Raw genomic sequence first — 11,528 nt, 5'->3', positions numbered from 1 at the left:
TATTTATTTGAAAATCCACTGCAGAGAGAAGATTTTTGCATTTCCATTAGAAATTAACATGAGATGTACTTCAATCCATTTAAACAATGTGCTACCTTCAGTGAATTTTCCATTATTTGTTAATCAAACTTTTTGTCATGTGGGACAAAATCATCAAGTCAGATGTACTCATGGATCAAATAGGCACATATAATATCATGTTTGAATATCAACACAGACCATAGAGCTATATATATATATATATATATATATATATATATATATATATATATATATATATATATATATTAAGACTGAGAGTACTATTGACTTTGATACAACAGCTTTAGTATTCAGATTAAAATATTTTAAATAACTTCAAATTAAAATTTAAGATTTAAAAAAACTGGCAGCCGTACTGCAATCACCTTCATTGTAAGATGATTGTGTTCATACCTATAATCTGATGCTGCGTTTAATATTTTCTTTGTGTTTGAACCGAATTTGTTCACAAATCGTCAATTATCTGTTCTTAATCTCAGCCAGTAAAACTCCACTCTTCAAAATTTCCTCAAATAAACATTTAAAAACTGAGTGGTTTTGATGTTATGAAGGACCCCAAATGCAACTCTACTTAAGGCCCCATAAGACCTTGGAGAACTGGCTTAAATTATGGATCCAAAACTTTAAAAATGATTATTTATGTTTGCCTTATTTAACGAATGTCGGCCAGTTTGTAAAGTATTTTGGGACCAATTATTTTCTTCAGCCAAGTTTATTATAAGTAGCTTTGAGTGCACCAAAGTTTGCCTCTCAGTAAAAATCCCTGTATGTGTTTCTATTTACTAAGAAATTCAAAATATGCAGAAAGTGCAGCTCTTATACTTGAAGGTTTCACTTTCGTTTTCCTTCTCCACGGAGACAACTTCTCTGACTGTGGGTGTGTCACACTTTTCACGCGTCATAGTTTTGTTTTCCTTTCCTCGCCGTCGTTGGAAAGACCAACAAGCCCAGTTTCGTTTTTCTTACAGCCGAGTCATTAAAAGGACCCGCTGTAAACGCTTCACAGCCTCATTCACCAACATGTTTTCGTGGGGAGAGGACTACCGGCAGAGCTTTCGCCAGAAAAAGGGCTCAAATGTCCCAACTTCAGATCGAGTTCACTTTTTAAACCTCGGCTTCCACATCAGGGACCTTTCTGCTGCTCCTAATGTTCTCGCTTTCGTCAAAGATGTTGGAGAGGCGTCTATTATCCGCACACAGGAAAGCGCAGATGGGAGAAGAGGGAAACAAAGTGAGTAGTAATCCTTTATAATGACCGGACGGACGAGAGAAAGTTTCATTTTGCACTCATGTGTGCTGTTGCTAAATTTGCAGAGTTTGTTAACTGCGGTGAGAAGATCCGGGCTGTTAGCTGTGGAGATGATGTTGTCACGCTGCTCTCCGATGGAGGTAAAGTCTTCTGCGTGGACCCAAGTATCACTCCGTTCACTCCCAGGTAACAGGGAATTCAAAGCCACTGTTTATTTTTTTACTGCGATGATCTTAGAATGTGTTGGTAAATGTGGTTGTATTTTTTCAGACCTCCACCAGCGCTGTCCAGCGTCATAGTGACCCAGATTGCCTGTGGGAGCCGTCACACTGTTGCTCTCACCAAAGGTACTGTTATCTCGCAGTCTGCTCTATTTCAATATTTGGTTAGAAATATGAGATATTATAGATTTATTAATTATTTGTTAGGATAATTAGTCAATTATTAAAGTGTGGTTTTGTAGAATAGATATTAGTGGTCAGTATCTGAAACAGATTGATTTTTTTTAAGTTGAGTTCTACAGAGAGGGCCATAAATCATAAAAAAAAAAGATGGGGTAATCAGGCTCTTCCTGGCTGGCACCAATTTTTGGTTTACTTTGAGATCTGACCTCTGGTTAATCCCTCTTGCAGCAGCCAAGAAGAAGAAAAACAACTCAATGGGTGATGTTTTTTCCACAGATGATCAAGTGTACACATGGGGCCAGGACTCCAGGGGTCAGCTGGGACTGGGTGGGAGTAATTCTGGAGCCGGCTCACCTCAACACATCAGATCTCTGTCCGCCGTCCCGGTGGTTCACATCTCTGCAGGAGGAGAGCACAGCTTTGCTCTCACCGTGTCCGGAGGCGTGTTCGGCTGGGGCAGAAATGACTGTGGTCAGCTCGGACTGGGAGACAAAGAAGGTCAGGCACAGATATATTATTACCCCCTGCTTCTGTTCAGACCAGTGGCACGCTGTGTGGCTGATGACTGGTCAGCCACTGAACGCTGTGGAGTCAGATATACAAATATATGAACCTTATTTAAAGTTAGACCTTATTTAAAATTTTTATTTGTTTAACAGCTTTTAATTGTGTTGTAATAATACATATAAAAGTCTGACTACTTCCACAGAGGAGAGTTTTCCTGGTCTGGATGTTTCATTCAATCACCTGTCAACCAGTCTGTCAGGCTCAGCACTGCCACCTATCAGTGAGGCAGGGTACTCTCTGCCTCACGCTGCATTTTCCCTGTGATTTTTCTTCGCGAAAGACAAAAATATTTAACCCACATAACTAGACAGACTTAAATAAAATAAGTCTGAAAATAAAACAGTCTGAACGTCACAATGTGCAATGTGTAATTAAATGTGTGTATTGCAAATATAAAGACAGCAATGCGCATTAGACAGCACAACCAGGTGAGACGCAGCTCATATCTGCCTTATGGTTAAAATCATAAGGCAACGATTTCAACCATAAGAATATTTAAATTATACAGAAAACAAATTTGTAGAAGTGCAAAAATGGATTTACTCTTTCTTGTCGTGATGAATGTGAGGAAGAGTCTCACCTTCATCCCCCCGACTGCACGCCGCTAGCTCAGACCGGTATGCGTTAATAAAATGTCCTACATTATTTTACTGCAACTCAAAGTATTTATTTTGTATTTCATACAGATAGAAACACACCAGTGCTGGTCAATTATCTGAACACGAAGAAAGTCACTCATATCTCCTGTGGTCAGGAACACACTGTTGCTCTGACAAAGGTCAGTGATCCTAAAGTCTCGTTTCAGATTTCACAGAAATTGAAGCATTTATTGCCGACATGAAAAGTGAGACTAATCAATGTGGTTGCCTGGTTTTTAAGGACGGTGCAGTGTTTACGTTTGGCTCCGGCCAACACGGACAGCTTGGACACAACTCATTCCGAAATGAGCTCCGTCCTCGGCTTGTTGCAGAGCTCTGGGGGACAAAGGTCACCAAAACTGCATGTGGGAGGTACTTTAACATACTTTTATAAGCTTATTATGACATCATGTGCACAGTGAGATATTTTCTGATGGTTTTTTTCCCCAAACAGATCTACCTATGACTTAAAGTGAGACTTATACTACAAAAAACTTCTGTTAGTTTTAATTTGGAAATTGTCCTTCATTACTCCATCCACTTTCTGCAGTGCGTCCATAGCAGTGGTAGTGAAACAGACCATCTGCGTGATGCTTCACATGTAGTACAGTCTACAGGCCTTACCTTAATCCCCCCCAATACATTTTTCTTGTCACCATGGACAAACACCTCTAACCTTGCGTCATCATGACCATAAAATGTTTTTTCTAGATAGCATTTGGTTTGTCCATGTTGGGCATTGCACTCAGTCCTTGGTGACTTTGAGGCTCCAGCATCTCCCACTTTATCATCACTTTATCCAGCCTCAATTGTTCCTAAACATCCAAAGTATTCTCTGTTTTATTAGGGTCGACAGTTTATGGACAGATGGTTGAAACTGTGACAGAATTGTGCGTTTCAATGGGAAAGCTTTCCCAGACAGATCAAAACTGGATTTGTAATGAAAAAACCCAACAACATTAAGCTTCTGGAATGATCTCCTCAAATCCCTGACCTAAACTGAGTTGAAAATATGTCTAAAAGCCAGATTTGTACCAGGAAACCAAGCAGTTTAAATGTAGCCCACTAATTCTGCCAAAGAGCGATAAAAAAAAAATGCAATCCGAATTGTATCAGGATGAAATAATCTTTGACTTTTTGTGCTGGATCAGTCTGCATTTGAAACAAAGGCACATACAAGAGTGTGTATTAAAATTACGTCCATTGTAAATGATACTGTAGGTTTGTAATTATTAACCAAACTGCTTTTACTCTTCCAGATATCACACATTGGTGCTGACAGAGCGTATGAAGGCGTACTCCTTTGGTTGTAATGACCATCAGCAGCTGGGACGTGACGAGGAGAGTCATCCGTCTGTCCCGCTACCTGTCCAAATATCTCTCTGTAAGTCCTGACAGTTTATACTAAGGTAAAGCTAAAGGTAAAAATGAATTATTGAAGAAACTTTACATTTATTTAAATTACATCTACGGTGGTGGCAGCAGTAAGTGCCACTCTATGAACTAAAACTTCGTTTCAGAGAAAGATGACTGTACCTTTACAGATTATATATGCATTTTGCACTTCCACTGAAAAAAGAGTATGTTGTAAATTTGTCAACCCAAAAGTTTTATATTTTTTTAACCTTTACACATTTTATTTAAGCATAATAAAAACCCATTGAGATTAAAAAACTATTTTTCAAGAGAGTACAGGCCAAGAAGCAGCAATAAATACAACACAGAGAAATAGTTCAACTCTAACTGAGACGAGGAAACTTTATGTATGGTCCATGAACAATGTTAGCAGCAAAATAACCATGTTATGTCAAACATAAGTCTACGTTGCATGTAGATAAGGAAGATTGTTCCTGCAATCTATTAAAAATCACTCTCTTAATAACCGAGAAAAGTAATGTCACATATTTAAATAACATTTATTATTTCTCTGTAGGTCCCACAAACGGTCACCGGATTGAAAACATCTTTGCTGGAGCAGATTGTTCGTTTGCAACCTGGAGACCTAAAGAGGTAACGCCACAAATTCTTGAAAGTTTAGCAATATCTTCATCCTTTTATGTCAACACATAATCTTTTTCCCCACTTTGAGGAATATTTTTTTTTGTCCTATTTTGTTTCCAGGACGGATTGAACTCAAAGATCAACATAACGCAACAGCCCATTGAAAAACTGGTGGCTCAGTGGACCTCTGAATGTGATGCACAGTTGGGGCAAGTGGCAAAACAGTAAGAATAATCCAGTTCATGTCATCACCAGATGTTTACTTGCCAAGTACATTATTATGATTGAGTAATCTTTAATTATTTTACATTGTGTAATTTTGCTCATGACCTCCTAACACCTTTACAGGGAAATTCGTAGAACGTTTTCCTCTGCTTCAATTGTGAATCGAAGTTTCCTTGACCAGAGGTACGTACAGAGTTTAAAGGTTTACTCTGAATTTCTTTGGTATGTGTTCCTATTTTAAATTGGATGTTTTTTAAATCATTTTAGCAAAGATAAGCATTTCCAGACCTCATCAAACTACCCTGGTTTGGATTTATCGTTGGCCAAGAGTGTGTTTGAAAACCTGCTGGCTAAGGGTGTTCTTCAAACCGAGGTTTGATTCTAAAATAAAAACATGCACGTTTTATTTTACGGTCTGATCTAGTGATGGAAGATGACTTTTAAAACCCAGGTTCTTGTTTTTTGCTCCAACAGGTGGAAAAGGCTGTGCTGCTGTTGCTTCCTCGTCTCGACAACAGACCGGTGGGAGTGGAGGGTTTGAGGGTCTTCCTGGTTCTGACTGAGCTTCTTCATGTGACTCAGAAATATCTGAGTCTGAGCCTGAAGCTGGCTGAGGAAATCACTGCTGCCTTCCAAAAACTTTCTCCAGAAAGCCTCCGGATTATAGGTACAGTGAAACGTGCCTCTAATAAAAGCTAAGTCATAAAATGGTACATAAATAAAGACTTCAGTATTAGACCGTCTCTCTCATCAATGCTGTCCTCCTCAGGAGACTGGTGGTATTCACTGTCACCCACTACCATGACCAGACATGTAAGCGTATGGAAGACGGCCCTCTCATGGCCGGTTTCTCACTTCTCAGTCAAGAGCATCCTGCTGATCCTCCAGAATCTGTACAACGTTAGTATCAACTCCACATTTAATCAAATTAACATTTTGGCAAAAAACGTACGTAATCTCTACCCATGCCTACTCTTTCTGACGCTGCACATGTTTGTCTAATTTAAAGGCCAACAGGAAGAAAATCCCTGAAAAGACATTTTGTGTGGAGTTTGATTCAGCATTTCTTCAAGAAGATCTGCAGCTCTGGCGTAGAATGTCACTAAACAGGGTAAATAATTAGAGGTTAATTTCTACATTTATTTTCATGTATTCAACAAAATAGTAAAAAGATATGTATATTATTAAGGCAGTCATGTTAGTAATCTGACTAAAATAAGTTTTTTTATTGTCATTATTTCCTCAGATGGGGGATAATCAACCCCTCTTGCTCTGTGATTTTCCATTTCTTATGGATGTGAAGTCAAAGAAAACGGTTTTTGACATCAACACTGCTTGTACTCAGGTGAATAAGCATCGGCATCAAACATTAACAGTAATACAAATATATAGTTTTACTTTTCCTCAAAAAGTGAGTGTTTGTACAAGATTAACAGTCTGAAGTACATCTCAAAATGAAGCTGTACAATTTGAAAACAAATGTCTTTCAAAGTTATTCATTTTGTTTTTATTTGAAATTCAAAATTGTTCCTTAGGCAGAGCATCAGAGGGAGGTTCCCAAGACAGATCGTTATTTTAAACTCTTCCTGAGCCGAGCTTCACTTTTGCAAGAAGCTTTTGTTCAGCTGGCCTCTGCTCGACAAACTGACCTCAAGAAGCCACTCGTGGTGAGTGTTTAGTTTTTACTATCAATGCTAAACCTCATCAAGGCCACCTTGTCCTCTAAACATTTGTAAATTTGTATTTTTCAGGTGCACCTTGATGGAGACCCAAAGGAAACACGGGTCTATAGGTCAGATTTTTTTCACCACCTCAACATAGTTAAAGAAAAAAGAGAGATGTTCATGTTGAACGAGTCTGAAACACTCGCCTGGTTCTCCTCCAGAGTAAGAAGACGTTCTCATTCATCTTTAAAATGTTTCCTTTCCCACTAGAGACAGACTTAATATTGATTATATTTTATTAATGCAGGCAGCAGAGAGAGACCAGAAAAACTTCCACCTGTTTGGGATCCTGTGTGGACTGGCCTTGTACAATAACAGCCTCATACAATTGCCCTTCCCACTGGTTCTGTTCAAAAAGCTGCTCGACATTGAACCAACGCTGGAAGATATGATGGAGTTCAGCGAAGGAGTTGGAGGGTGAGAAAGTATTTAAATTTCACTAAAAGACTGGACAAAATTTTGACTGCTAGATGATTGAATAGCTTCTTTGTTTTGGGTCTTTTTGAAGGCGTCTGCGGTACATATTGGACTACGAAGACGACCTGGAAGACCTGGACATCACCTTCGAGGTTGGTGATAATCTTAGTTATTCTCTGCAGAGTTTTTCATGCAATTTCGCAAACTTCTTCATTCCTTACTTTCAGATTAACTGGGATGAGACAGATGTTGACCTTGATCCTAGTAACCCAGGAAAGCTGGTCACAAACCAAAATAAGTAAGCCACCCAAACCAAAAAGCTCTCATTGTTAATTCAGTTAAAGAGGCTGGCTAATTTCGAATCTCTTTCTCCCAAACAGGAAGGAGTTTGTGGATGCCTACGTGAATTATGCCTTCAACACGTCAGTGGAGGGCGTGTTTCAGGAGTTCAAGCGCGGTTTCTTCCTGGTGTGTGACCAGCAGCTGGTGAAGCTTTTTAGACCAGAGGAGCTGCAGGGAGTCTTAGTGGGTGGAGACGTCTATAACTGGGTGAAGCTCAAACAGGTACACTCAGCTAAATGGTTTTCTGTTTCACTGCTACGTTCTTTGAAATTGCTGCAGTAAAACTCATAACTCTGTTTTACTCTGCACAGAACACACAGTATGAGTGGGGGAGCGACACCCGACACCCAACCATACAGATGTTTTGGAAAGTTTTTGATGAACTTACTGAAGAACAGAAAAAAGATTTTGTTTGTAAGTAATCTTATATATATATATATATATATATATATATATATAAATATATATGTTTTGACCTAAGGCAATCACTGGCAAACAAAGAGTCATTGATTCTCTTTTTTATTCTTTTTCAATTGCGTTTATTTATATAAAACAGTCTTAAGGGAAAAACATTTTAAAATAATTTATAAACATTTAAAAATCAGCTCAGATTCCATGTTACCAATGTTTTTCCAACATAGCTATGTGCAATCAACTCATATTTAGTAGAATATAACAATGACAAGCTTTTCTGTTCAGTAAACCAGAATGCTGCTTCGAAACTCCACTTTGCTGTGCTTACTCGCCTTTAGGAACACAAACACACAGCTTCTTCGTGTGCAAGGCTTTTCATGTGATTAGACCCGGGCATCCTTATATACCGTTTACAGCTCCACTGCACAGAAAAGCCTCTCACTTTCCTCCTTTCATGCAGCTGATAAAAATGCTGATGAGGGTTTCATTCTTCCCAGGCGGAAATAATACCAAGAGCAGCTGACATCAGAGTTTAGTGTCCAGTGTTAGTGTTGTGTATAGGAAACGCAGTGAAAGTTGCAGGGAAAAGCTTCCAATAGCTTGTATCTCATTACAACAAGTGACATGTATATCATTTTTGAACATTCTTCTTTGTAGTTTGAACACATTTGTCATGAAATCATAAAAATGTTATTATTTGATTGTCTTCTGAGTGGATTTTTTTCTTTATGTCTTCCTCAGTGTTTCTGACTGGGTCTCGGAAAGTCCCTGTTCTTGGCATGGACCAGATCAGGATGACAATAAGAATAAAACAAATCCAGAGTGGCTCCCATGATGAACATTTCCCAGAGTCATTGACGTGTCACTCTATCCTTGAATTGCCGTTGTACTCAACCAAAGACATCATGCGGGAAAGACTGACGGAGGCCCTGGAACCACAGAGAGGATTCAGGATGTGAATCTATTAGCATCTCACACACTAACTCAGAGAAATATATTGCAATGCACTGAAAATAAGCTATTAAAACGAAGTGAAGTGAAAGCACTTCAAATATATATCTCTTATACATTTATACTAAACAAATGACCAATTTTTTTTTGTCTGTGATCTACTGCACTTAGTAATTTTATTTACACAAGGCTTTGCTAAATCAAGTATTTTATTATTATGTCATATACAGAGATAAAGTTCAGAGAACAATTTATTTCCTCACATGTTTACATTTTTGGGTTGTCACTTGTTATTCTTAGTGTTGTTTCTGATGTGACTTTGTTCCCTGTCTGTTTAAACAAAGAGTGAAGAAGATTATTATTATTATTTTTTTTAATGAAACATTGACCAACATATTTAATGTGTATGATTTTGGTGAAGGCACTCATAAAACTGCAATGTTTGTTCAATTGTTCACTGTATGGTGTTTCCTTTATAACTTTGTAATTTTGTACTTTTGTTATGTAAAGCTGCTGGAATGTGCTACACAAATCAACCTGACTTGACTTGACTTAAACTATTCATATGATCACTGAAATATGCCTTAAACGAATATTAGCCACCATGGCTACTCAATGGCAGGGAGACTGGTGATTATTTTATGTTTTAGAAATTGTAACAATTGCTTATTCTTTGTGATTTTTGACTTTCACATTTGTAACTGTAGAATAAGCTACAATGTAGTTGGAAATAATAAAAGACTGGTGGTTATTGGGGGAAAAAATGGGATTTGGTTTGAGAAAAATATTGTGATAAATGCAGCTACATTCCTATAATGTATTTAATAAAACTAAAAAAAAACATAAACATATCAGTTTATATGTGTACATGTCAACTGAATATGCAATAGTCGTGAAGTGAAACTAATCATTACAGGTTACTGCTACTGTTTCTGTTACAGTTTGCAGAACATGAAGAAAATAAACAACGTGGTGGAGCCAAATGTGTGAAAAAAGAAAAAACGTTTAAGAGCAAGACTCAAACACAAACCGTTTTCTCTTTTGACTTCTCTTGCTGGAGGGGATAATGAACCACTAGATGGCGCTGTTATTCTGCTGTTAAATATACCGTGAACGGAAACAAAGAACAGGGATGAGATCATCATTTCACACTGATGCAGCTTCAAAGTGTAACTTGCTTAAAATCTCAAACCTTCAAGAACTGAGATGCATAATTTTAAATAAATGCAAAGAATTATAATATTTTCGTAAATACTCAACAGTCCCTAATTTTATTTATTTATTTAAAAAATGCTATTGGGAATGTTAAATAGATGTTATAGTAATGACCAGATTTGCATAAAATACATGGTGACAGGAGAGAAAGAAACTATAAAGCTTAGAGAATCAAAACAAATACCAAACAATTATTTGAGATTGAATTATTGTAAATGATGTGATATTTTGACTACAATTAAATATATATTAAACAAATCAATACAAAGGTGATTATATTTTTTAACTAATAGAAGATGAAAGATGACTATGGATACTAAAGGGTGGCCAAAAATGATCAAAAAGGCAAATTACACATGAAAACAAAATATGAAATTACCTGAAACAAAGAGAAGCAACACAAGAGGCAATCAAATTTAGTTCAAAAGGGGGAAAAACACAAACAGAGGCTAAAACAGTCCGAGTAACAGGTTTACTTTAAACTTATTTGGACATTGAAATAGATTCTATAAAAGACACTTTCTCTCTGTCTGATTTTACGCAAAATTAAACATTTTCTGTTTTGGGTTTTTTAGGGTTTAAAAGTTATTTCTTGATAGATTGTTTTTTTTTCCTTAAGAATTTATTTTACTGTCTTCAAAGTCAGAGATTTGCACACATTAAGATTACTATGCCCTGATGAATATGTTGTGGATTTGTAACCTTCTAACAAGGTACTACCCAACATTTATGTCATGTCAGGTACACCTGTAGATGCATTTTAGTACATCACCTCAAACACATTGCTTCCTTGTGTTATGATCCCACAGGAAAACCAAGCGAAATCTGTCAAGTTAGGAAGATAACTGAGGCCTGAACTACAATTTCCAGATGCTTGAAGATGCCACATTCCTCTACTCATACGGCCATATGCCAGTACAAACACGATGGGAATGCCCACCAGTCACACAATGGCCTGAGACTGGTTCCTTGTTCTATAAATAAATGTGTTTTGGCGCCAAATGTCCCTGTGAACCCCAGAAGAAAAGCACAAATTGAAGCAGGTAAGAAGGTTTCACTATCTACTGTGAAACTAGTTCTGTACCAATAGGCTGAAAGGCCACTCAGAAAGAAAGAAGTCAACATAAAAAGACTGATTACAGTTTTCACTCAAAGGCAAAGGCATGGATTTTTAAAGATATGTTCCATAGTTTGAGGAAACAAAAATTAATACTAATAGTAAGAGGTAAAAGACGAAGCTTTACATGCCTGAGACAACATCCTAACTGTGAAGTATGGGGTTGACAGCATCGTGATGTGAGAGTGTTTATCTGCAGGAAGAACTTGCATTTTACTGTGA

The 11,528-nt window shown here is 37.5% G+C and overlaps 1 protein-coding gene across 1 annotated transcript; it reads left to right on the top strand.

The window, feature by feature from the left end:
• Nucleotides 1-980: 980 nt before the first annotated feature.
• Nucleotides 981-9,821, top strand: LOC106931268 (E3 ISG15--protein ligase HERC5-like). The gene is made up of 23 exons (XM_015009313.2): nt 981-1,273; nt 1,357-1,477; nt 1,562-1,638; nt 1,972-2,193; nt 2,949-3,040; nt 3,142-3,272; nt 4,160-4,284; nt 4,834-4,910; nt 5,022-5,125; nt 5,250-5,309; nt 5,394-5,499; nt 5,601-5,793; nt 5,896-6,026; nt 6,136-6,237; nt 6,373-6,471; nt 6,662-6,793; nt 6,878-7,012; nt 7,098-7,267; nt 7,359-7,419; nt 7,495-7,565; nt 7,648-7,831; nt 7,921-8,023; nt 8,765-9,821. The coding sequence occupies exons 1-23, from the start codon at nt 1,063-1,065 to the stop codon at nt 8,980-8,982; spliced, it is 2,925 nt and encodes a 974-aa protein (XP_014864799.2). The 5' UTR covers nt 981-1,062; the 3' UTR covers nt 8,983-9,821.
• The last annotated feature ends 1,707 nt before the right edge of the window (nt 9,822-11,528 follow it).

This window comes from Poecilia mexicana, unplaced genomic scaffold (genome assembly GCF_051168715.1).
Source record: "Poecilia mexicana isolate PSO_F unplaced genomic scaffold, ASM5116871v1 scaffold_6, whole genome shotgun sequence".
NCBI classification, from domain to species: domain Eukaryota; kingdom Metazoa; phylum Chordata; class Actinopteri; order Cyprinodontiformes; family Poeciliidae; genus Poecilia; species Poecilia mexicana.
This window is presented reverse-complemented; position numbering and strand designations above follow the sequence as displayed.